The sequence below is a fragment of the Malus domestica genome, chromosome 07 (assembly GCF_042453785.1).
Source record: "Malus domestica chromosome 07, GDT2T_hap1".
Taxonomy (NCBI): Eukaryota; Viridiplantae; Streptophyta; class Magnoliopsida; order Rosales; family Rosaceae; genus Malus; species Malus domestica.
Window position 1 is genome coordinate 10,448,075 of NC_091667.1, and position 27,647 is coordinate 10,475,721.

The window sequence follows — 27,647 nt, forward strand, 5'->3', positions numbered from 1 at the left end:
ACAGACCAGTTTGAAGGAGAAAATGACTCTGCACTTTCAATAACAAATTCATCTGAGTTTACCAGTGCACCCATTTGTATATTGATTCTTGAAAAAGAATAGCAGATAAATAACCCCGTTTCTCTTTTTGAAAAGTGATTTTCGTACATCTCTTTATGCTTCTCACACCTTTGTTAATCTTGACCGTTGATTTTGTTTGATTTATTCAATTTGATAGCCAGAAATAGAGAGAGGTTTGAGAAGCTAAAAAGTGTGAAATCACTCTTCTTATTTATGTCCTTTAACTATGGAAAAACAGTATGTCAGTAACTAATTTGCCTTTAAGCTCTTCATCACAATGCAGTGCTGATTTCGTCTTCAATCCACTATATCCTCGTCCTGAGTCAAATTCTTCATGTTCATTTGGTATAAATTAATGTAGAATATCTCAATATCATTTGTACTATAAAACACACTAAAGTAGAATTTTTAGTTGTATCAAAATATTAGATCACTTGTATCGAAATATTTTATATTTAATATCAATCTGCTTAATACAAGACACTTGTGATTCAAGTAACTATATGTGATGACCTAAGTTTAAACCTCTCATCTCTATTTAATATCTTTGTTTGGAGAGACCTCTTTCATAGCAAGAGATTTGTAGTTCAGTTAGTTAAGATCATTCACCCTTACATTCAAAATGCGGAGTTCAACTTTCAGCTTTCGTCATCATCCAATATCGTTTAATTTTTCACAAACAAAGGAGAAGATAAAACATGGGTATGCTATGAGATTGAAAAGTGATTTGCCATATCAGTTGTCTACTGATATAACAATTGTTTTTTTTGAACACGATATTATCTACGGAAAGAGGATGAGTTTAGCTTCACAATGAAAAACCTTTCACTTGTAGTGAAGAGAAAATAACAATAGGCCGTAGTCCTAATGCATGATACGGTGTTGTATTATCCTCTCTCTCACACGGTATCAGTCTCTACCCCCACTGTTGCTGAACGCAGAAGGCCAGCGACTTTGATTGTTTATTTAGGAGAGAAGGGAGATGGTTTTGAAACAGAAGCTGCACGAGGCGTTCAAAGGAACGGTGGAGAAAATCACAGGTCCCCGCACCGTCTCCGCCTTCAAAGAGAAAGGCGTTCTCAGCGTCTCCGAGTTCGTCACCTCCGGCGATAACCTCGTCTCCAAGTGCCCCACCTGGTCCTGGTATTCAAATTTCCCCCTTCTTTTTCTCTCAAGTTTTTTAATTTTATTTCCAAATTCCAATTTTGATTAATTCTCTCAATTTTTCTGAAATTCGAGGTTTAATTCAATGTCTAATCAGATAAAAATTACAGAAAGATGATAAATTGTGGCTATAATTCTTGTTAATTTCATTCGACTTTAACTTGCGTGTGTGTTTTTTTTTTCTTCGCATTTGATTTTTGTTTCGGTATGTTTTGATTTTCCGTCCTGTTGATATGGTGTTAGGGAATCTGGTGAACCGAGCTAGAGGAAGCCGTACTTAACCACCGGAGAAGCAGTATTTGATTACTAGAAATGGTACAGTGACATCGTGTTGCGCTATTTCCTTACAAGCCTTTTCTTGCATAGAATATAATGTTCAAACATGAGTAATGGTAATGTGTGCTTAGTGTTTTCTGCCTTTTCCTTTTCGTTTTAATCATTGATCATAACGGTCACCTATCTAGTGATCCTCTACACGGTTTTTGTAAATGAAAGAAAACCAAAGAAAGGAAAGTTTTGTCTTCCAAAAAGTTAAGTTAGGTCAATTAGTTTCCATAATCTTCACTGAGTCAAGAATCATATGAGCTAATCGCCTATTATTGTGTGTCTGCTCGTGTGCTTCACTCTCTCAATTTATGCATGTGCGTGCGAAGTCACTTGCCTCTCTTTATGCTTCACATCTAAGCTCTGTGAGACTGCTGCCATTACTTGTTCCTCGTACCTTTATCTACACCGGGTAATCTGTTTGTTTTCATTCAGTGCCATGCTTACGAAGGGCTGCATATTTGGAAGAGGAGTATGAAGCTGCTGGTACGGAACTTCTTCTTGATAATGAAGATAATGATGGCTGGTTGGCAACCCATGGGAAGCCGAAGGGTAGGTTACTTTGGTCAAAGTGCTATCCATACTTTCGCAGAACCATTTACTCAGACATTTTCTTATCTTTATAAGATAGAAGTGGTGAGGAGGAAAACTTACCTGCCATTGAAAGTTTAGAAATCAGCAAGAATAGGGATGTGAAGTCAGTCCCCTCACATGTTGGAGCAGAAGATGAAGACGATATTCCTAACATGGCTGACTTTGAAGAAGCTGACAACATCGAATTTGACCCTGTAAGTGTTTAGTTGGAGCAAAAAGATAGTTCTTGTCCCTTTAACACTCATGGCTATGATGCATATTGACCATGAAATTGATGCTTGCTCCATCAGTTTAGTATGTCATGTATGTTGGTTATATTGCAGGGAACATATCTTATTGCTCATGAACCTGACAATGACAATATTTTACGAACCCGAACATATGATGTTAGCATCACGTAAGATTATTTTTTTGTTTTAACTTTTTACCAGGTCCAACATTTTCCACATTTGAACTCGGTAGCATATTTCCTTTTACCAGGTTCAAAATTCTATGATAATGAAGTAGCTTTCAGGATAATTCAATTGTGAGGCAATTGAAGATTGCTTCAGTTTGTTGGTCTGTATAGTTAATTTAAAGTTGGCATCAATGATATTATTTATGTTAGTCACTTGCAGGTATGATAAATACTACCAGACTCCTCGAGTGTGGCTTACTGGGTATGATGAGGTTGGTTTCAGTAACTAGCAATTTTTCTTTTGAATGGTTCTATGATTGTCAAGAATTTATGTCATTTGCTATTCAACTTGAGGCAGTTAAAGTTTTGCATGTTAAGAATGTTCTCCAGCCCAATTTATCAAGCTGGAGGCTGGATTTTGAGCTTCAAATGAAAATAAAGGAATAAGAAAAACTTCTGAAAGAAGGTTGGAATTACAATAGGGTGAATAAGCTGTCACCAAATATACAAAATGGTTGGCATGCAACTAACATTAAGGGACAACGAAAGGAGTACAATCATCTCAAGAAACAGCAAGCATCCAATTCATAGGAAACAGAAACATTTAATTTCAGTTGGTTCCTAGCTTGACTTATAGAGCTAAATACTCCAATGAAATAAACTCAAGAGTGTTTTTCCCTACGATCGTATGCCTGAGTTTTTTATTTTATTTTTTTTGTTTGAGAATTAGATATGTTATTGAAAATGACAATAAAACAACAAAGAGAAAACCAAGTGGTGAAGAAGACCACTGGGAGATCAAGAAAAAGAAGAGTGACTGATATTGCAAAATAGTGGAGATATATCAAATGTAGTTGTTGGAGACCAAGTTCTTCAAGAAGAAACTAATTAAATGAGCTGACAGCTTAGCTGGAGTGTCTCTAAGCCAACATCTAGCTTGAGTAGTAAAGATGCATACGAACCAGCTAAGCCCATATGTAAAGCCCATATTCACATTTTTGGCTCAGTTTGGCTTGTATTAATTTCTTTGCTTGCTGACTCTATAGTGAGTATATTTCTTTTAAAGATGGGTAAATACTATATAGGTACATGTTTTGCAAGAAACTCATTCCTCTCCTTATTTTCTATGGCTCTTGGTGCTCAATAGGGTTAGGCTTAGTATCTATTTTACTACAGTTGGGATTTAATAATTAAAGAAGATAATGAATGTTAAAAAGTTGCAGTGGCTTGTTTCAGTTCTAGCTGTGTTAAGGTAACTGATTCTGTTTATTCCCCAATCCTGGTCATACCTTGGGCTCTGGCTAATTGCTTATTAAAATATACAATCATTTTTTTATGGCTACACGTTTTTAGACTTATTTCATTTTAAACTTGTGTGGGAATCTCAATTTGTCTGGTTTCTCATTCTCTAAAATTTGACTTGAAGAACTGATTAATCTCCCTTTCTAATGCCGTTAGTCAAGGATGCTTTTACAACCAGAGCTTGTACTTGAAGATGTCAGTCAAGATCATGCACGCAAAACTGTGAGTTGATGCCTCATATTATTCCTTGCTTTTATAATTAGAATCTGTCTTCCATGGGTTCCAAATCATTTGTTCATGGATATACAGTTATACAAATACATACAACTCAAAAGGTGGGGAGGGGTGGAGCATATATAAGAATATTTTTTTTTCCCATTGTTCTTTGTCGTCTCTCTCAACCATAGAATACAAGCTGGATGGATGAAGTGGAAGAGTGCATCCGGCGTGTTGTGTGACCGCCGTATGCCACTGAAGCTCAAGGGAAAATTTTATAGGACGGCAATAAGGCCGGCGATGCTGTATGGCACAGAATGTTGGGCGGTGAAACATCAACACGTACACAAAATGGGTGTAGCGGAGATGAGGATGCTTCGTTGGATGTGTGGGCACACGAGAAAGGATAAGATTAGGAATGAGGATATCCGGGGTAAAGTAGGAGTAGCCGAAATTGAAGGAAAGATGAGAGAAAATCGGTTACGGTGGTTTGGACATGTGCAAAGAAGGCCTACTGACGCTCCGATTAGAAGATGCGACTATGGGACAGAGGTTCAGGGCCGAAGGGGTAGAGGAAGACCTAGGAAAACTTTGGAAGAGACTCTAAGAAAAGACTTAGAGTACTTGGATCTAACGAAGGACATGACACAGGATCGAGCACAATGGCGTTCTAAGATTCATATAGCCGATCCCACTCAGTGACTTGGATTTTCCAAGTCTCCAACCAAGAAGTTTTCCTCACTCGGGAAATTAAGGGAACACTACCCCAACCTACATGCTCCACTCAGAAAGCTTCAACATACAAGCTTCAACAAAAGAAAATTCAAAGAACTTAGCGAAGAAGGCTTTGGTGTATTTAACACAATACGTTGAAATGAAGGAAAGCTTATTTATTGATATCCCCGATAAGCTACAAATATGTACATATACATGAGTCAAAATAAACACACAAGAGGGAGCCTTCACAAAGGTTGCTTAGGAGAAGTCTCAGCAGTCGGTAGAGCCCCAGAAAGAGAAGGCACCGGAGGGGGATCATTTGGAGCCTCAGTACTGGACAGAACCCTAGGAGGAGGAGGCATCAGAGGTTGATCATTTGGAGCTTCATTACGCGGTACAGCCCCAGAAGACGAAGGCAATAAATGCCTTTGGAACAAACCCACAAATCTCTGATGATCAAGTAAAACCTGACCATCAGTTTCCTTCATCTGGTCAAGCTTCCTCTTCATGTTTGTAGCATAGTCATGTGCGAGCCGGTGCAACTGTTTATTCTCATGCTTGAGCCCTCTAATCTCCTGTTTGAGACTCATCACTTCAGCCGCCAATGATTCAACTTGGCGGGTTCGAGCAAATAGGCGTTGGGCCATATTAGACACAGAACCTGCACACTGAACACTGAGAGCCAGCGAATCCTTAACAGCTAACTCATCAGACCGTTTGGAAAGTAGTCTGTTATCTTTGGGAGTGAGAAGGTTCCTGGCCACCACCGCAGCGGTCATATCATTCTTCATCACGGAATCCCCAACGGTAAGAGGACCAGTTGGGGAGACGAAGGATGGGCGCCATATGTTGTCTGGAGAAGGCGGGGCTGCCTCTTCAACAAGGTTCAAGTCAAAACGACGGTCGGAGGGGCCAGACATTTTCAAAGGTGTTGAAGAGAGAAGAGGTCGGACAAATCAAGATATTAGAAGTGCAAGAATGAAGCTTCTACTGGTGGAGATTCAAGTGTGCTTTGGAACTTAATGCCAGCCTCTATAAAAATCTGCACTCGACGGAGCTTCAGAAATCAAAGAGGCGCCTGCTCAGAAATCGAAGAGGCGTTTGCTTTCTCAAAAGTTGGGCTGCTTAGAGATCACGAGGGTTGATCTCAGAAATCGAAGAGCCGTTTGCTTTCTCAAAAGTTGGGCTGCTCAAAGACCACGAAGGCCGATCTCAGAAATCGAAGAGGCGCTCGCTTTCTCAAAAGCTGGGCTCCCTAGAGACCACGAGGGCCGATCTCAGAAATCGAAGAGGCACCTACTTTTCCAGCCTTGTCAGCACCTGTCACACGCACACTCAGCTTTGCGGAAATTATGGGCATTCTGTCAAAGACTTCTGGGGAAGTAGAAAACACATGAATCTTACTGTTCAATCACCCACTTCCCACACGCAACAATAGCTCATGGGTACCACAGATAACTTTGCCAAAGTTCTCTGCCAAAGTTGAGCACGTGAAGCTTGCAGCTCCCACTACATCGCTCTGACCAAGAAGGGTAAAAGAATAGCAAAGAAACAGCACTAACAAAGTTTAGACCCATAAATTTTGAAGGTCTAGCTACCATATTATTACCCACAAGGGTAAAGGAACAGTACCACTGCTGGATAATTGGAAAGTCCATGTATGTCAACCTCTGTGCTTCGTGGCAAGGTAGACTAGCAAACATGCCCAACCTTTACTCACATTCGAGAAAACACTCCCAATAAGATTGCTTGCTCCAAAATCGAAGAGGCACCGTCCTCCGAATCTAAAGAGCCAGACTCCTAACATGACTACTTTCTTAAAAATCGAAGAGCGGGTAAAGGAACAGTACCATTGCTGGATAATTGGAAAGTCCCTGTGTGTCAACCTCTGTGCTTCGTGGCAAGGTAGACTAGCAAACATGCCCAACCTTTACTCACATTCGAGAAAACAGTCCCAACAAGATTGCTTGCTCCAAAATCGAAGAGGCACCACCCTCCGAATCTCGAGAGCCACTCTCCCAACATGATTACTTTCTCAAAAATCGAAGAGACACTGCTCCCCGAATCTCGAGAGCCAGACCCCCAGCATGATTGCTTTCTCAAAAATCGGTGAGGCACCGTTCTCCGAATCAATCGAAGAGGCGCTCGCTTTCTCAAAAGCTGGGCTGCTCAGAGACCACGAGGGCCGATCTCAGAAATCGAAGAGGCACCTACTTTTCTAGCCTTGTCAGCACCTGTCACACGCACACTCAGCTTTGCAGAAATTATGGGCATTTTGTCGAAGACTTCTGGTGAAGTAGAAAGCACATGAATCTTACTGTTCAATCACCCACTTCCCACACGCAACAATAACTCATGGGTACCACAGATCACTTTGCCAAAGTTCTCTGCCAAAGTTGAGCACGTGAAGCTTGCAGCTCCCACTACATCGCTCTGACCAAGAAAGGTAAAAGAATAGCAAAGAAACAGCACTAACAAAGTTTAGACACATAAATTTTGAAGGTCTAGCTACCATATTATTACCCACAAGGGTAAAGGAACAGTACCACTGCTGGATAATTGGAAAGTCCCTGTGTGTCAACCTCTGTGCTTCGTGGCAAGGTAGACTAGCAAACATGCCCAACCTTTACTCACATTCGAGAAAACAGTCCCAACAAGATTGCTTGCTCCAAAATCGAAGAGGCACCGTCTTCCGAATCTCGAGAGCCAGACTCCCAACATGACTACTTTCTCAAAATCGAAGAGAGGGTAAAGGAACAGTACCATTGCTGGATAATTGGAAAGTCCCTGTGTGTCAACCTTTGTGCTTCGTGGCAAGGTAGACTAGCAAACATGTCCAACCTTTACTCACATTCGAGACAACACTCCCAACAAGATTGCTTGCTCCAAAATCGAAGAGGCACCGCCTTCCGAATCTCGAGAGCCAGACTCCCAACATGATTACTTCCTCAAAAATCGAAGAGACACTGCTCTCCGAATCTCGAGAGTCAGACCCCCAGCATGATTGCTTTCTCAAAAATCGAAGAGGCATCGTTCTCCGAATCTCGAGAGCCAGATACCACAGACCACTTTTTCAAAGTGCTCTGACAGAGTTAAAACATGTGAAACTGGCAGCTCCCACTACCGTGCTATGACCAAGCAGGGTAAAGGAATAGCATTACTACTTGTTGTTAGGGAGACTCCTATATATGTCGACCTCCATCCCCAACGGACAGGCAGACCTGCAAAAATGCTCAACCCTTCATCATATCTGAGAGGGCACTCCCAACAAAGCCTTTCGAAATATTCAGCTTTCTTTCCCCCCGATAATACCTCTGCAAACAAGCTATACTAGAGCAAGAATATCTCATATCATCAGGGTTAAAAGCAAGAGTATCCCATATCATGCTTTTTCCCTGTTTTTTCTTTTGGCCTTGTTTTTACCTGCAAGACAAGGAGAAAGAGAGCAATCAGTCAGTACTTGGAATCAAGCTTCCAGCCAGGAACTGACTGCCTGGAACCCCTTACCTGATTACTTACCTGGCATTGCTCTCGAGTACTCATCTTCATCATCTTATGTTTCCAGGGAAGATTCCGCATCTGCTTGAGGAACAGATAGGGCAAGTGCGAAGGATACAAGGAAGCATGTGGAGACAAGCGTAACAGCACACGTGCCGATACATCCATTACTCTGTCAAAAGCAAAAGTATCCCATATCAGCAGGGTGGAACGTACTCTAGATTTGATGGACTTGTTTTGACCCTCAAATTTTTCAGTCGGCCTTATACTCTGGAGGAAACCAGAAAACCCTCCAGCTCAGTTCAAGAATAAGCCTGTGGAAAGTTACTTCTTCAAAAGCAAAAGTATCTCATATCATCTCTTCTCATTTTTCTTCTCTTTATCCTTCATGCTGCTGCAAGATGGGGAGAAGGTGAACAATCAGTCGGAGCTCTGATTGCTTACCTTGTCTGTCACCTCTTTCAGCAGACCCCCTAGCTCGGCGACTTGGGGGACTCCTACTACATGGTTTGTATCGCGCTTGACCAAGCCTGAAACTACAAGTAAGCTTCAAGTGAAATTGATACATTACCTTGTGCATCTCCACCAGTTAAAGATACCACCCCTGGATGGAGGAAGAGTACTTCCAGAGAAGATGCCACATCTACCTATGAGACAGATAAGGCAAGTCAAGACGACACCACACTCCGATACTTAGAAGTTTCGTGATTACGAGATCATTATCCCACAATATTTCCTAATGTCATTTGTACTAAATCATTCACTCGTACTCACTAAAGGAGAGCTTGAACCTATGTACTTGTGTAAACCCTTCACAATTAATGAGAACTCTTCTATTCCGTGGGCGTAGCCAATCTGGGTGAACCACGTACATCTTGTGTTTGCTTTCCTATCTCTATCCATTTATATACTTATCCACACTAATGACCGGAGCAATCTAGCGAAGATCACAAAAAGCGACCGTTTTCGTTACCTAGGATCTATCTTGCAAGAGAGCGGAGAATTAGATGGAGATCTCAACCATAGAATACGAGCTGGATGGAAAGAGTGCATCCGGCGTGTTGTGTGACCGTCGTAGGCCACTGAAGCTCAAGGGAAAATTTTATAGGACGGCAATAAGGCCAGCGATGTTGTATGGCAGAGAATGTTGGGTGGTGAAGCATCAACACGTACACAAAATGGGTGTAGCGGAGATGAGGATGCTTCGTGGGATGTGTGGGCACACGAGAAAGGATAAGATTGGGAATGAGGATATCCGAGGTAAAGTAGGAGTAGCCGAAATTGTAGGAAAGATGAGAGAAAATCGGCTCTGGTGATTTGGACATTTGCAAAGAAGGCCGACTGACGCTCCGGTTCGAAGATGTGACTACGGGACAGAGGTTCAGGGCCGAAGGGGTAGAGGAAGACCTAGGAAAACTTTGGAAGAGACTCTAAGAAAAGACTTAGAGTACTTGGATCTAACGGAGGGCATGACACAAAACCGAGCGCAATGGCGTTCTAGGATTCATATAGCCGACCCCACTTAGTGGGAAAAGGCTTTGTTGTTGTTGTTGTTGTGTTCTTTGTCGTCTCTACTTGACTCTATTTTGACTGTCTCTAATGTGAAACCATGCCTTGAAGATGCCACATCAAGAGGGTGGTACCTCATTCCACAGGCCACAATGTTTGTTGATTATGCTGTAAAGCCATTTACTCCTTTTTGAGGCTATGAATTTTTTATTTATTGCTCAAGTTCCCTAGGTGGTTGTGTTTTTCTTTCTTGTTTTAGTTTTTATTTCTTGTACTTTTTTAAGGCAGAGAAGTTTGCAATTTGTAAATTTTAATTGTGAGGAGAAATGGAAAAACTTCAAATGATTGTGTTTGACGGTTTATTATTTGGACACAGGTAACCATCGAGGATCATCCCCATTTGCCTGGAAAGCATGCATCTGTACATCCATGCCAACATGGGCCTGTGATGAAAAAAATTATTTATGTACTAATGTCACGCGGAGTGGAACCAGAAGTTGATAAGTAATTTTTTCTCCTGGCTCACCCATTTTGTATGCATTTATATATCCTTAAGCTAATTGTTTGTCATATGATGCTATCTCCCAGTGGCTAAACTGAGCTTTGTTGGATAGTTGCAATTTTAATTTCCCAATAAAAATGTCTTATAGTCTTACATCATCAATCTTGGAGTTTGATCTCCATGTTACGTGAGAGTGTCGGTGAATATAGGTGTTCACTAGGGTATGTTTTGAGCCATGCACAAACCTTGCTTCTTTTGATGCTGGGATGTGGTTGAATCACTAGGGTGTCAAAACCATGAGGTGGACTTTAAATGCATGCATATACTTATCGAAAGAACAATTTGATACTATACAACAACAACAACAACAAAGCCTTTTCCCACTAAGTGGGGTCGGCTATATGAATCCTAGAACGCCATTGCGCTCGGTTTTGTGTCATGTCCTCCGTTAGATCCAAGTACTCTAAGTCTTTTCTTAGAGTCTCTTCCAAAATTTTCCTAGGTCTTCCTCTACCCCTTCGGCCCTGAACCTCTGTCCCGTAGTCACATCTTCGAACCGGAGCGTCAGTCGGCCTTCTTTGCACATGTCCAAATCACCGGAGCCGATTTTCTCTCATATTTCCTACAATTTCGGCTACTCTTACTTTACCTCGGATATCCTCATTCCCAATCTTATCCTTTCTCGTGTGCCCACACATCCCACGAAGCATCCTCATCTCCGCTACACCCATTTTGTGTACGTGTTGATGCTTCATCGCCCAACATTCTGTGCCATACAACATCGCTGGCCTTATTGCCGTCCTATAAAATTTTCCCTTGAGCTTCAGTGGCCTACGACGGTCACACAACACGCTGGATGCACTCTTACACTTCATCCATCCAGCTCGTATTCTATGGTTGAGATCTCCATCTAATTCTCCGTTCTCTTGCAAGATAGATCCTAGGTAGCGAAAACGGTCGCTTTTTGTGATCTTCGCTAGATTGCTCCGGTCATTAGTGTGGATAAGTATATAAATGGATAGAGATAGGAAAGCAAACACAAGATGTACGTGGTTCACCCAGATTGACTACGTCCACGGAATAGAAGAGTTCTCATTAATTGTGAAGGGTTTACACAAGTACATAGGTTCAAGCTCTCCTTTAGTGAGTACAAGTGAATGATTTAGTACAAATGACATTAGGAAATATTGTGGGAGAATGATCTCGTAATCACGAAACTTCTAAGTATCGGAGTGTGGTGTCGTCTTGACTTGCCTTATCTGTCTTATAGGTAGATGTGGCATCTTCTCTGGAAATACTCTTCCTCCATCCAGGGGTGGTATCTTTAACTGGTGGAGATGCACAAGGTAATGTATCAATTTCACTTGAAGCTTACTTGTAGTTTTAGGCTTGGTCAAGCGCGATACAAACCATGTAGTAGGAGTCCCCCAAGTCGCCGAGCTAGGGGGTCTGCTGAAAGAGGTGACAGACAAGGTAAGCAATCAGAGCTCCGACTGATTGTTCACCTTCTCCCCATCTTGCAGCAGCATGAAGGATAAAGAGAAGAAAAATGAGAAGAGATGATATGAGATACTTTTGCTTTTGAAGAAGTAACTTTCCACAGGCTTATTCTTGAACTGAGCTGGAGGGTTTTCTGGTTTCCTCCAGAGTATAAGGCCGACTGAAGAATTTGAGGGTCAAAACAAGTCCATCAAATCTAGAGTACGTTCCACCCTGCTGATATGGGATACTTTTGCTTTTGACAGAGTAATGGATGTATCGGCACGTGTGCTGTTACGCTTGTCTCCACATGCTTCCTTGTATCCTTCGCACTTGACCTATCTGTTCCTCAAGCAGGTGCGGAATCTTCCCTGGAAACATAAGATGTTGAAGGTGAGTACTCGAGAGCAATGCCAGGTAAGTAATCAGGTAAGGGGTTCCATGCAGTCAGTTCCTGGCTGGAAGCTTGATTCCAAGTGCTGACTGATTGCTCTCTTTCTCCTTGTCTTGCAGGTAAAAACAAGGCCAAAGGAAAAGACAGGGAAAAAGCATGATATGGGATACTCTTGCTTTTAACCCTGATGATATGAGATATTCTTGCTCTAGTATAACTTGTTTGCAGAGGTATTATCGGGGGGAAAGAAAGCTGAATATTTCGAAAGGCTTCGTTGGGAGTGCCCTCTCAGATATGATGAAGGTTTGGGCATTTTTGCAGGTCTGCCTGTCCGTTGGGGATGGGGGTCGACATATATAGGAGTCTCCCTAACAACAAGTAGTAATGCTATTCCTTTACCCTGCTTGGTCATAGCACGGTAGTGGGAGCTGTCAGTTTCACATGTTTTAACTCTGTCAGAGCACTTTTGAAAAAGTGGTCTGTGGTATCTGGCTCTCGAGATTCGGAGAACGATGCCTCTTCGATTTTTGAGAAAGCAATCATGCTGGGGGTCTGGCTCTCGAGATTCGGAGAGCAGTGTCTCTTCGATTTTTGAGGAAGTAATCATGTTGGGAGTCTGGCTCTCGAGATTCGGAGGGCGGTGCCTCTTCGATTTTGGAGCAAGCAATCTTGTTGGGAGTGTTGTCTCGAATGTGAGTAAAGGTTGAGCATGTTTGCTAGTCTACCTTGCCACGAAGCACAAAGGTTGACACACAGGGACTTTCCAATTATCCAGCAATGGTACTGTTCCTTTACCCTCTCTTCGATTTTGAGAAAGTAGTCATGTTGGGAGTCTGGCTCTCGAGATTCGGAGGACGGTGCCTCTTCGATTTTGGAGCAAGCAATCTTGTTGGGAGTGTTTTCTCGAATGTGAGTAAAGGTTGGGCATGTTTGCTAGTCTACCTTGCCACGAAGCACAGAGGTTGACACACAGGGACTTTTCAATTATCCAGCAGTGGTACTGTTCCTTTACCCTTGTGGGTAATAATATGGTAGCTAGACCTTCAAAATTTATGTGTCTAAACTTTGTTAGTGCTGTTTCTTTGCTATTCTTTTACCTTTCTTGGTCAGAGCGATGTAGTGGGAGCTGCAAGCTTCACGTGCTCAACTTTGGCAGAGAACTTTGGCAAAGTTATCTGTGGTACCCATGAGCTATTGTTGCGTGTGGGAAGTGGGTGATTGAACAGTAAGATTCATGTGCTTTCTACTTCACCAGAATGCCCATAATTTCTGCAAAGCTGAGTGTGCGTGTGACAGGTGCTGACAAGGCTAGAAAAGTAGGTGCCTCTTCGATTTCTGAGATCGGCCCTCGTGTCTCTGAGCAGCCCAGCTTTTGAGAAAGCGAGCGCCTCTTCGATTGATTCGGAGAACGATGCCTCATCGATTTTTGAGAAAGCAATCATGCTGGGGGTCTGGCTCTCGAAGATTCGGGGAGTAGTGTCTCTTCGATTTTTGAGAAAGTAATCATGTTGGGAGTCTGGCTCTCGAGATTCGGAGGGCGGTGCCTCTTCGATTTTGGAGCAAGCAATCTTGTTGGGAGTGTTTTCTCGAATGTGAGTAAAGGTTGGGCATGTTTGCTAGTCTACCTTGCCACGAAGCACAGAGGTTGACACACAGGGACTTTCCAATTATCCAGCAATAGTACTGTTCCTTTACCCTCTCTTCGATTTTTAAGAAAGTAGTCATGTTGGGAGTCTGGCTCTCGAGATTCGGAGGACGGTGCCTCTTCGATTTTGGAGCAAGCAATCTTATTGGGAGTGTTTTCTCGAATGTGAGTAAAGGTTGGGCATGTTTGCTAGTCTACCTTGCCGCGAAGCACAGATGTTGACACACAGGGACTTTCCAATTATCCAGCAGTGGTACTGTTCCTTTACCCTTGTGGGTAATAATATGGTAGCTAGACCTTCAAAATTTATGGGTCTAAACTTTGTTAGTGCTGTTTCTTTGCTATTCTTTTACCCTTCTTGGTCAGAGCGATGTAGAGGGAGCTGCAAGCTTCACGTGCTCAACTTTGGCAAAGTTATCTGTGGTACCCATGAGCTATTGTTGCGTGTGGGAAGTGGGTGATTGAACAGTAAGATTCATGTGTTTTCTACTTCCCCAGAAATCTTCGACAGAATGCCCATAATTTCCGCAAAGCTGAGTGTGCGTGTGACAGGTGCTGACAAGGCTGGAAAAGTAGGTGCCTCTTCGATTTCTGAGATCGGCCCTCGTGGTCTCTGGGGAGCCCAGCTTTTGAGAAAGCGAGCGCCTCTTCGATTTCTGAGATCGGCCTTCGTGGTCTTTGAGCAGCCCAACTTTTGAGAAAGCAAACGCCTCTTCGATTTCTGAGATCAACCCTCGTGATCTCTAAGCAGCCCAGCTTTTGAGAAAGCAAACGCCTCTTCGATTTCTGAGCAGGCGCCTCTTCGATTTCTGAAGCTCCGTCGAGTGCAGATTTTTATAGGGGCTGACATTAAGTTCCAAAGCACACTTGAATCTCCACCAGTAGAAGCTTCATTCTTGCACTTCTAAAATCTTGATTTGTCCGACCTCTTCTCTCTTCAACACCTTTGAAAATGTCTGGCCCCTCCGACCGTCGTTTTGACTTGAACATTGTTGAAGAGGCAGCCCCGCCTTCTCCAGACAACATATGGCGCCCATCCTTCGTCTCCCCTACTGGTCCTCTTACCGTTGGGGATTCCGTGATAAAGAATGATATGACCGCTGCGGTGGTGGCCAGGAACCTTCTCACTCCCAAAGATAACAGACTACTTTCCAAACGGTCTGATGAGTTAGCTGTTAAGGATTCGCTGGCTCTCAGTGTTCAGTGTGCAGGTTCTGTGTCTAATATGGCCCAACGCCTATTTGCTCGAACCCGCCAAGTTGAATCATTGGCGGCTAAAGTGATGAGTCTCAAACAGGAGATTAGAGGGCTCAAGCATGAGAATAAACAGTTGCACCGGCTCGCACATGACTATGCTACAAACATGAAGATGAAGCTTGACCAGATGAAGGAAACTGATGGTCAGGTTTTACTTGATCATCAGAGATTTGTGGGTTTGTTCCAAAGGCATTTATTGCCTTCGTCTTCTGGGGCTGTACCGCGTAATGAAGCTCCAAATGATCAACCTCTGATGCCTCCTCCTTCTAGGGTTCTGTCCAGTACTGAGGCTCCAAATGATCCCCCTCCGGTGCCTTCTCTTTCTGGGGCTCTACCGACTGCTGAGACTTCTCCTAAGAAACCTTTGTGAAGGCTCCCTCTTGTGTGTTTATTTTGACTCCTGTATATGTACATATTTGTAGCTTATCGGGGATATCAATAAATAAGCTTTCCTTCATTTCAACTTATTGTGTTAAATACACCAAAGCCTTCTTCGCTAAGTTCTTTGAATTTTCTTTTGTTGAAGCTTGTATGTTGAAGCTTTCTGAGTGGAGCATGTAGGTTGGGGTAGTGTTCCCTTAATTTTCCGAGTGAGGAAAACTTCTCGGTTGGAGACTTGGAAAATCCAAGTCACTGAGTGGGATCGGCTATATGAATCTTAGAACGCCATTGTGCTCGATCCTGTGTCATGTCCTTCGTTAGATCCAAGTACTCTAAGTCTTTTCTTAAAGTCTCTTCCAAAGTTTTCCTAGGTCTTCCTCTACCCCTTCGGCCCTGAACCTCTGTCCCATAGTCGCATCTTCTAATCGGAACGTCAGTATGCCTTCTTTGCACATGTCCAAACCACCGTAACCGATTTTCTCTCATCTTTCCTTCAATTTTGGCTACTCCTACTTTACCCCGGATATCCTCATTCCTAATCTTATCCTTTCTCGTGTGCCCACACATCCAACGAAGCATCCTCATCTCCGCTACACCCATTTTGTGTACGTGTTGATGTTTCACCGCCCAACATTCTGTGCCATACAGCATCGCCGGCCTTATTGCCGTCCTATAAAATTTTCCCTTGAGCTTCAGTGGCATACGGCGGTCACATAACACGTCGGATGCACTCTTCCACTTCATCCATCCAGCTTGTATTCTATGGTTGAGATCTCCATCTAATTCTCCGTTCTTTTGCAAGATAGATCCTAGGTAACGAAAACGGTCGCTCTTTGGTATTTCTTGATCTCCGATCCTCACCCCTAACTCGTTTTGGCCTCCATTTGCACTGAACTTGCACTCCATATATTCTGTCTTTGATCGGCTTAGGCGAAGACCTTTAGATTCCAACACTTCTCTCCAAAGGTTAAGCTTTGCATTTACCCCTTCCTGAGTTTCATCTATCAACACTATATCGTCTGCGAAAAGCATACACCAAGGAATATCATCTTGAATATGTCCTGTTAACTCATCCATTACCAACGCAAAAAGGTAAGGACTTAAGGATGAGCCTTGATGTAATCCTACAGTTATGGGAAAGCTTTCGGTTTGTCCTTCATGAGTTCTTACGGCAGTCTTTGCTCCTTCATACATATCCTTTATAGCTTGGATATATGCTACTCGTACTCCTTTCTTCTCTAAAATCCTCCAAAGAATGTCTCTTGGGACCCTATCATACGCTTTTTCCAAATCTATAAAGACCATGTGTAAATCCTTTTTCCCATCTCTATATCTTTCCATCAATCTTCGTAAGAGATAGATTGCCTCCATGGTTGAGCGCCCTGGCATGAACCCGAATTGGTTGTCCGAAACCCGTGTCTCTTGCCTCAATTTATGCTCAATGACTCTCTCCCAGAGCTTCATTGTATGACTCATTAGCTTAATACCCCTATAGTTCATGCAATTTTGTACGTCGCCCTTATTCTTGTAGATAGGCACCAAAGTGCTCGTTCGCCACTCATTTGGCATCTTCTTCGTTTTCAAAATCCTATTGAAAAGGTCAGTGAGCCATGTTATACCTGTCTCTCCCAAAAGTTTCCACACTTCGATTGGTATATCGTCTGGGCCTATTGCTTTTTTATGCTTCATCTTCTTCAAAGCTACAACCACTTCTTCCTTCCGGATTCGACGATAAAAAGAGTAGTTTCTACACTCTTCTGAGTTACTCAACTCCCCTAAAGAAGCACTCATTTCATTTCCTTCATTGAAAAGATTATGAAAATAACCTCTCCATCTGTCTTTAACCGCGTTCTCTGTAGCAAGAACCTTTCCATCCTCATCCTTGATGCACCTCACTTGGTTTAGGTCCCTTGTCTTCTTTTCCCTTGCTCTAGATAGTTTATAGATATCCAACTCTCCTTCTTTAGTATCTAGTCGTTTATACATATCGTCGTAAGCCGCTAACTTAGCTTCTCTGACAGCTTTCTTCGCCTCTTGCTTCGCTTTTCTATACCTTTCACCATTTTCATCGGTCTTCTCCTTGTATAAGGCTTTACAACATTCCTTCTTAACCTTCACCTTTGTTTGTACCTCCTCATTCCACCACCAAGATTCCTTTTGGTGTAGGGCAAAACCCTTGGACTCTCCTAATACCTCTTTTGCTACTTTTCGGATACAACTAGCAATGGAATCCCACATTTGGCTAGCTTCCCCCTCTCTATCCCACACACATTGGGTGATTACCTTCTCTTTGAAAATGGCTTGTTTTTCTTCTTTTAGATTCCACCATCTAGTCCTTGGGCACTTCCAAGTCTTGTTCTTTTGTCTTACTCTTTTGATATGTACATCCATCACCAACAAGCGATGTTGATTAGCCACGCTCTCTCCTGGTATAACTTTGCAATCCTTACAAGTTATACGATCCCCTTTCCTCATTAGAAGAAAATCTATTTGTGTTTTTGACGACCCACTCTTGTAGGTGATCACATGTTCTTCTCTCTTCTTAAAGAAGGTGTTGGCTAAGAAGAGATCATATGTCATTGCAAAATCCAAGATAGCTTCCCCATCCTCGTTTCTCTCCCCAAAACCATGGCCACCATGAAAACCTCCATAGTTGCCTGTCTCCCTGCCCACGTGTCCATTTAAATCTCCTCCTATAAATAACTTCTCCGTCTGAGCAATTCCTTGCACCAAGTCTCCAAGATCTTCCCAAAATTTCTCCTTTGAACTCGTATCCAACCCTACTTGAGGTGCGTACGCACTAATCACATTGATAAGTTCTTGTCCTATTACAATCTTGATTGCCATGATTCTATCTCCTACCCTCTTGACATCTACAACATCTTGTACCAAGGTCTTGTCCACGATGATGCCAACCTCGTTTCTCATTCTATTTGTGCCCGAATACCAAAGTTTAAACCCTGAGTTTTCTAGATCCTTTGCCTTACTACCAACCCACTTAGTTTCTTGTAGGCACATAATATTTATCCTTCTCCTCACCATAACTTCCACTACTTCCATAGATTTTCCCGTTAAGGTTCCTATATTCCACGTTCCTAAACGCATTTTGCTCTCTTGAACTCTACCCTTCTGTCCTAGCTTCTTCACCCTCCCTTGTCTAATATGATCAAAGTACTTCTTTTGTGTGTCCCGGGTAAAGTTGATAGGAGCATATGCTCCCAAACAACTTTGAGTGGAGTCGTTCGAAAAGAAGTTTCTATGGCCCCCTTGCTCATTTAACACTGCATCCGGATGCCGATGGAGATACAGCGACCCTTGCTCACTTATCACTGTGCTCGGGCCACATAGCGCGCCACTTACGGGCGACGTCCTAGCTTTAGCGCGATTTTGTTCTGGATTCATTTTCATAAGGATTCGACGTGATCATGGAGTGCCGGCTGTCGACTACCTGACGCCCTCCCCCTCCTCCTTTATCCGGGCTTGGGACCGGCCATGTAAGACATAGGCGGAGTTAACAATTTGATACTATGAACTATCAATTTTGAGACGTTAATTGATTTAGGAATTTGTTTTGTCTCTATTTTAATTTTTCTTACATGTTTCAATTAGGACATTCCCACCAGTTTGTTGTGAGATACGCATCCTACAGTAACGCTTACACTTGTTTTACTAGACTAGTACCTTGAATGGTCAATGGACAACATTCTTATCATTGTGCATTTGTGTGTTGTAGGTACCTGTTCTTATTCCTGAAATTTGTTGCCTCTGTAATTCCAACTATTGAATATGATTATACGATGGACTTTGATCTTGGCAGCGCCAGCAATTAACAACTTCGCAGAGGTAAAATTAGACTAGGAAAAGGATTTTACTGTTCTTCAGTATCCGTGAAGTAATGCTGGAAACTGTTGCCCCATTAAACTGTTTACCAGTTGACGGTTCATTTGTATTAGTATGTCTTTAAAAACTTATTTTTGCCAGTCGGGTTTTGAAAGTGTATTGATAAGTCTGCTCCGATAGCTGTTTCAAGTTACTCATGGAACTGCTTTAGTGGTTATGAAGTGGATTTTTGGCGAGATTTTCCCCCCTCCACCACTAAGAAAGTTGCTGCAGAATGTTATTTATAACCTACTGAATCTAATTCTTGGCTTTTCAGGGGATCGTAAATGCACTCGGTCGTCGCTTGTCATAGATTGGAGTCTTGGAGATGGAAGTTAAGATGCTACCGTTTGGAGACAATCTGCTCCGATTGCATTACGTTCGACTGCTTGTACAGATGGCTAAATTGTTTATGGTGAAAATTCTCTTAGGTGTTTGTTGATATGTGTTGCGGTGCACAATTTCCCGTCCATTGTTTTCTAATTTTACCCATGCTGCTCTTGTATTTTAACTTTTGTCAATTAAGAACAAATTAGAAACTCTTGTCGCATAGTTGCGTGGGCTTGAAGTGATTGATGTGAGATGGACTCAACAAATTAGAAACTATTGCATTCAATTTTACGACGCCAAGGCGTTTGTAAATGACTCATTTCAAGTGGGAATTCATATGGTGCATTTTTAATTGTTCATATCTAACATTTTGTAATCCATTTTATACTTGTCATAATTCCTCGTGTATGTGCTTTTATTGCTTTATAATTAATTTAATTAAAATAAAGATACCCACCTAAGCCCTTGCTCGCCGCCTAGCTAGTGCATAGGGCTATATAAAACCTTGCCTCACACATATTTAGATACTCATTTTGCAGGACCTACGTTGTAATGTATTTCAATGATCTACACTGTTTATATTTTGGTTCATCATTTATAGATCATCCTTGTGAAAAGAATTGGATAAATCAAATTAGACAAATCTTAAACTATTAAGATGTTCATTTGTAGTAAAGAAAATGGATAAATATGTTTCTACAAAGAAACGCTAAATTTAATTCAATATTCATATGTTTTTGGATTTTGGTTGATTTTTGGTAGACATGATCTTTAAGTGATGACTTAAAAGATAGTTGGTTTGGATGTTGAAATACATTACAGAATGGACTTCACAAAAACATGTGTCAAAAGCGGGTATTCGGTTCTTCACTCATATATATAGTTACTTTTTTTGTTAGTTCCCATGGCATCACAAAATTGGATATGTGGGTGTGAAATACGTGTGCCACATCATCAATCTAACGCACATTTTAACGGAAGTTAACAGCATGAATTAATGGTGCACGTTTTGTTAATTCAGGTACCTCAGTTAGCGGACATTTCATTTAAGACCAAGTCGAAATTTCACTCTTGAATGTGTACAATTAACCTTGAACTCCAAACTACCAACTCGTTAAGATATTTATTGCTTTAAAGTACCCTGTACCCGAAACCCTCAAACCCCCATCACATCCTCCTTAGCAAACTCGCCACGAATTGTCGCGAGGGCTTGACCACAAAAATCACGTGTCATTTTTTTTACAAACGTTAGCGTGTAACGAATTAAATTGTTTGTTATTAGGAAGGAGGGAGATTTGAGAAACAAACTCACACCAGAATGTATAGACATGATTACTTTCTACCACTACAGTAAAGCGACAGCTGTTATTTTCTCTTGTTTTTTTCATTGATAAGAATGTTGGAGAACGGTGGGAGTTGAGTGACCTTTTTTAATCAGTTGGTGCTATTCGCACAATTATTTTACTTTTTGCATACTCCTCTTGATTTTTAGTCATCGAATTGAATGAATTGAAGAAGATTAACGGACAAAAATTAACAAAAGTATATAAAAAATAAAAAAGAAGTGTGTGAGTAGCACTAGTCCATGTTATGAAGAAGTGATCCACCATATCATTCCTTGTATGCATAAGCAATGAGCTTTTCTCTCACTAGAGTCCATTGTCCAGAGTCTAGATCTCTCCACTACAAAAGAGAAAAACATGCATGCATCAAAAGCATACAAGTATCTAATCATTCATTCAGCAAAAGCATTCAAATGCAGCTCTTTCCAACTTCAAAGAATTCATGATATCGATTCCTTGCTCGTTGTAGACGTTCTATATAGCTCGATCCCAGTCACAATTATTTCATTGCATGATTGAAATTTTAATATTTGACGTCTCTTTTGTTATAGGATGACGAGGTTTTTTAATACAAGATGAGAGTTTAAAATTTTTGTCTAAGACAACGATTACGACTTTTTTGTACTAGTGCTGGCCGTAGTTGCGAACCAATTGTCTAATGATTTTGTGGTTACGAGTCTTATGACTAATTAGTGAAATATATAATCAACCAGTCTCTAAATTGTGATTAGATTCTTCATGTGTAATGTAATCAGTGTCTTTGTCCCCTCATGTTGCTTTCTTTCTTTTTAGGTCTCCATTGTCATCCTCGGACACAATGCAATGCCAGAGTACGTAAGATATATAACACATGCAACCCCAAATCGACATGATTTTCTTGTTATATATTTAGATTATATGCTGCCAACTGTATATATATTATAAGCAATCAGAACGTACAATGTTAATCAACCTGAAAAAAAAAACAAATCAAAACACACACCTCAAAGATTTAGACCCTTATAAACCAAACCAAAACAAAATGTATCATATCAAAGATTATAACTAATCGTACAGGGCACATTTGATACAAGATTATTGAGATTAGCTTGGACTGGTTTGACTTGGATTGGGTTGATTCTACTTCGACCCTTTATTTTATATGGTTTAAAAATTAGCTATAATCTTAACTTATCCAAGTTAATTAAACTCAAGTTTGCCCCATATTGAAATTAAGTTTAAATAGCTCAATCCAGTCATAGATCGGTCAAACAAAACCCCCATAGGGTGATACATAGTACATACTTTCTAGGTTTGGTGATCCATCGTGTCGTGTTTGCCATGTTCGTATCGTTTTCGTGACATACTTGATATCTTAATGTGTCGTGTCAAACTCATTAAAAAGAACGGGTAGATGACCTGACCCGAACTCGACTTGTTAAAATTAACAAGTAATATGATCCAATCCATTACCCATTTTTTTTCCATTACCCATTAATATATATATATATATATATATATATATTATTTCAATAAAGAATCAAATTAAAATGTCATATTAAATTATATATACTAAAACTGGGTTGGGAACGGCACTGTTCATTAATAGTGTCCGGACGGAAATGCCCTTGCTTCTCTGTTTTCTTTCCGTTTGTCTCGCTTGCTTCATGCGCCGGAGAGACGTTTTTGCCCCTGTTTTCCACGTGTCGGTCATCCTTATTCTCTCGACTTCGAGAGTCTTCTTAACGAGTTAGGGTTTTGTTCCTTCGTTGCCTTTCCTGATTTCGGCTTTGGTCTTTTCGTTTTGCCCGTTCTTTCTTCCAATCCTCTGCTTCTCTGTGGTCTCCGTTCTTTGTTTCGCAGAAAGGTCTGCTGATTTTTGTGGTTTAAGGGACTTTGTGGTTGCCGGGTCGTTATGCGTCTATTTACACTTGGGGTTTTTTACGTTCCGAGGGTTTCGACATCTCTGATCCAGGGTAATGAATTCCTGATGTTTGCCCCTTTTTTCCGTTTTGGATTTCTGGGTTGTGGCTATGATTTTGGCCGATTTCCAGCCCTTTTCAGGGGTGGCGTCTTTCCACCCCACTGTGGAACAAGTGTGATTCAGCCAAGGTATATTTTATAATCATTTTCTTTCGGTTTTTATTTTTGATTTTTCCTTTGTTTCAATGAAACCTTAATCGTTTCCTTTTATTGCCAGTTGTGGTGCTCTCTTGGGTTTTCCCTGTTAAAAGAGAATTTTGCATTTTCGTTCTTTGGTTGGCAAATCTCGGATGGCATATGCAATGCTGCTGTAATTTTTTGGGTATGTTTTTTGCGCTTCTATTTTTTTTCGGTTCGGACATGGATTGATAATTATTGGATTTAAATGGAGTCGTAGTTTTTGGGGAAAATATGGGAGGAGTTGTTGAGGTTGTGTGAAGGTTTGTTTTTTCTGGGTTTTATGCTGCAGGGGGTTACAAACACAGAGAGGAGGAGAGGAAACATTAGTTTAGATTGTGATTTAATTTTTTTTTATGTTCTTGGTGGTATAAATTGTGTGAGTGCAGTTGTTTTAAAATTATTTGGGTCTGTTTTTTATGGTTATGCTTTTTTCCAGTATGGATTAAAATGGATTTGGAATTTTTGAGAATAAATTAAAGGGTCGTTGGAATTTTGGAAGCCTCTGTGCTTTTGCTGAACGTGCAGACAATCTTGAAAATGTGTGTCAAAAGACTAATGTTTGTATATAAAAATTGCAGCCATGTGGTAAAGAGCAATGGTTCATTAAACTAAATGTCAAAGAACAAATCCATGTGTTGACTGCGTTGAAAGGCACAAATTTTTTTGACATGTTTGGGTTTTATCTCATATGGGTTAGATGTCTGTTTGATTTGTTAAACCTGTGTATCTGCATTTGTCTTATTCATGTGGATTAGTGGAAAAACAAAATGGTATTGCTCTGACAAATTGTTGCTCACTTACAGGTCTGAAGACTAATGTTACAAATTGTGATTCCAAATCAGCTTATCCTTAATTCACAAATACCAAGATCGTTATTTATCTATGAGTACATGTGATTTATAAATTGACATTCTCACTGAGTTTTTTCTGATTGTGTTGGTTGTCATATCAATTGGTGTTATTCCTTTTTCACAGTTCAAAAATCTCTTCCGTCTCAATGGATAAATCCATATATTGGCTACCTTGAAAGACACAAATTGTTTTTACATGTTTGAGTTTTATCTCAGGTGGGTTAGATGTATGTTTGATTTGTTAAACCTATGCATTGCAGTCTGTCTTATTCATGTGGATTAATGCAAAAACATAATAGTATTGGCCTGACAGATTGTTGTTCACTTGCAGGTTACAAAACTAATACTACAACTTTTGTTTCCAGATCAATTTATCCGCAATTTGCAAATACCAAGGTCATTAGTTATCTGTGAGCACATGTGATTTAAAAATTCACTGTCACTGACTTTGCTCTGCTGATTAAATTCTGTGATCAGTTTAGTTTTTTTGCTTTGTTTGATCATTTGATTAGTCGTTGGACCGTACGGATTAAATTACGTATAGAGATAATAAGTGTTGTTTTTTATTTTTTCCATTGAGATTGGTTTAGATTTGATTTATAAAAAATAAAAATAAAAAAACTGACAAAGAAATGATACGCAGTGATATAGAATGGTTAAATTACGATCTCAGTATCTGTGAGCACATTCGAATTGTAAAATCTGGTAAATTATTTGAAGCAATTCTGATTTCAGCTTTTTGGACTTTACAAATAGGAAGATGAGGAGATAAAAAGAAGTACAAAGGGATGCATTTAGCTTCCACTTTTTCATCGTTTATTTGGTCAATTCTTGCATTGTTTTATTTGGTGAATTCTTGATTAACGACTGGTTCTTCTTGGTTGGTCTAATTGGGTAACTTAAGAATTTCATTTGTTGATTAAATTTCATGTGAGAATTTTTTGTCCTGATGGATCCTTTTTTTTTACCATTATTCAATTTTTTTAATGATGTAGTTGAGTTCAGTATTCCTTTGGAGTCTCTGCAAGTTTAAAGTAATCTATGTTGTTGTTGTTTTGATTGTGCGTTTTGTGACTTACGTTATTTTAATAAGAATGTTTTCAATTTACTGTAATCTCAATCTCAATGGATTTTTTATGATACGCCTTATTAGTGAATTTATCTACATTTTTCAAATGTTGGTCTCGACGATTGTGATCACTGCACTATGTGGATTTTGTTTGAATTCCTAAATTGTGTCGAACATTTGACAAGTGCTTCTTGAATAAATTTCGAGTAAAGAGCGTCCAAATATGACAATTTCAGGGTTTCAAATTCATTGGAAAATATGAAATAATTTTGCATAGTTTCTGATTAATGCGAAACGTTGGTACTTTTGTAGTGATATATGCTTTTGGAGAAAGTTGTAAAGTTTGATACTTTTCAGCTTTAATCTACTTTTTCCGTTGTCTTAAGGTATAGATCCCCGCATTTAATTTACTTCTTTTTCCAGGAGCAGTTTGAAGGATTAAAATGTTGTCATTTGGTATAGATGATCTTGGTTTAGCAAATTGATAGCGAGATGGAACACTCCTAACTGCATTGTAACTCCTAACTACGTTGTAAGTTCTACTCACTCATCCTATAAGAGTTGCTTCATAATTGTAATATTCAAAGCCAGATAGCTATTTCAGTTATGGTTCGATTATTATTTTCCTTTTCAATTGTTATTCTTCATTTTTGATGTGGTTGCTGTTTGTGATTTCCATGCAATATGATCCATACTCTCAGTTTTCTTTTGAGAATTCCTCTCTTTGCCTTTTCCCAATGTTAATATTTTTCACCATGATAGAAATTTTAGGGTCTATGTTAGTATATATATTAATTTTGATCCTACAAGTTCAAGGCATTGATGATGGAATTAAGTTCAACTCTGCTCATTGTTCCTTTTGTAGATAAGGTTGTACAGGAGCAAGACGTAGCACCGCAGCATCGCGCGGGTAGTCTTGCTAGTTAGTATCTATATACCATGTTGTCACTAAATTAGTATCTATATGTCCTTTATTCTAGATCCAAAACCCTAAACCCTAAAATTCAAACTATAATATAACCATTGTCAAAGCGTAGAGGATTGATCACGAGCGTTGATATAATTTTTTTACAATTTTCGCACTTATAAATTAATTATTATGAATTATTACACATTTTCAACTCCACCTAAAAATAGTGTTCACCAGGGTTTGGAGGGTTTTAAAAAATTCAAACGACGATGGGTACATCGTCAAAGCGTAAAATATGCGATCATGAGCTTTTTCATATTTGTTTCATATTTCTTACACTTGTAAATTAAATATTATGAATTTTTAATGTAATTTGATTTTTCCTACACAATAACAAAGCACAACAAAAAAAATTTCCTACTAATTAATTACAAGTGTGAAAAATATAAAAATACTTGTGATCGTGACAGCCCAGCTCTCCTAAGGTCCTTATTTTGAGGACCTATGAGAACCAAATCTATATTAGCCATAAGATTATATTAGTTTAGATCCAAATACTCAAAATATTTGACAACTTAATAAAGCAAAACCAACTTAAAATCCATAAACCATTAGAAAACTCATTTTCTTGTTTTGCTTTATTAAGTAGTCAAATATGTTAAGCCTTTAGGTCTAACTAATATAATCTTGTGGTTAATATACATTTGGTCTTCACAAGTCCTTAAAATAAGGACATTAGGAGAGCAGGACAACGTGATCGCATCCCCTACGCTTTGATGATAGGCAAATCGTCGTTTGGATTTTTAAAACCCTTCAAACCCTCATGTACAAATCCATAATAATTAATGTACTAGTGTGAAAAAAAATATACAAACGCTTTGCATCCTCGACGCCTGGAAGATGATTACATTGTCGTTTGGATTTTTAAAACCCTCCAAACCCTCATGAATAGTGTTTTTTGTTTGAGTACAAACTTAATAATAATTTCAAACTTTTAAAGGCTCGTTTAGAAGTGCTTTCAAAATTACTGAAAGCGATTTTGATGAGAGTGCTTTTAGAACCAATCCTTAGTAAAAAGTGAATCCTCTAAAAGCACTTAAAGTGCTAGTAGTGCTTCTTGCATGAAGCATTTCCAGTGCTTTTGGAACCAAAAAATACTTTCACCAAAAACACTTTCAGTCATTTTAAAATCACTTCCAAATGAACCATAATTTAAAAACAAGAAGATCTAAGTGTTTCTCCAACTTAATGTCCTAGAAGATAATCCTTTAAAAGTATATTTTGAGAAAGAGTTAGAATTGAGAAAATAGAAGTTGCTAAAGTAACCAAAAAAAAAAAATCTTAAATAAAATTATGAATTTTGCAAAAAAAAAAAAAAAAACATGAATTATCAATATTTATGAGTTATTTCTTTTATGTGTTTCATCTACTAATGGGATTACAATCCCTATATGGCCGAGATATACCATGAATCCAATGCAACAAAGATATTTTCTTAAACGGCACTCTTAATTAGTGACCTTTAGCAATGTCTCCATAAGTTCAATGTTCACTAATCAAATGCGCGTATAGTGAGGGGTTCAAACTAACCAATTAAGGAGAGTGTGCCGTAATGAATCATTTTCAAGCTCATATTTCCTACTATATAAAGACATAATAACCAACCATGGAAACGTAAATGTTC

At 39.9% G+C, this 27,647-nt stretch overlaps 1 protein-coding gene and 1 long non-coding RNA gene across 5 annotated transcripts; both read left to right on the forward strand.

The window, feature by feature from the left end:
* Nucleotides 1-926: 926 nt before the first annotated feature.
* Nucleotides 927-20,007, forward strand: LOC103438973 (autophagy-related protein 3-like). Its single transcript, XM_029105542.2, is given in 11 exon segments — nucleotides 927-1,203; nucleotides 1,468-1,504; nucleotides 1,506-1,539; nucleotides 1,984-2,100; nucleotides 2,176-2,336; nucleotides 2,466-2,539; nucleotides 2,760-2,811; nucleotides 3,998-4,063; nucleotides 10,158-10,285; nucleotides 19,173-19,282; nucleotides 19,596-20,007. Coding segments are annotated over 10 exon segments (927 nt in total). The 5' UTR covers nucleotides 927-1,042; the 3' UTR covers nucleotides 19,270-19,282; nucleotides 19,596-20,007.
* A 2,558-nt stretch (nucleotides 20,008-22,565) lies between these two features.
* On the forward strand, nucleotides 22,566-26,206 carry LOC108173747 (uncharacterized). 4 transcript variants are annotated; one of them, XR_011582698.1, is made up of 6 exons: nucleotides 22,566-23,082; nucleotides 23,171-23,275; nucleotides 23,937-24,200; nucleotides 24,316-24,380; nucleotides 25,477-25,585; nucleotides 25,919-26,206. It is a non-coding gene; the product is annotated as an uncharacterized lncRNA (long non-coding RNA). The 4 variants fall into 4 exon arrangements; XR_011582696.1 differs by having other exon boundaries at nucleotides 24,316-25,585; nucleotides 25,919-26,196; XR_011582699.1 differs by lacking the exon at nucleotides 23,937-24,200 and having other exon boundaries at nucleotides 25,919-26,195.
* Nucleotides 26,207-27,647: the final 1,441 nt, after the last annotated feature.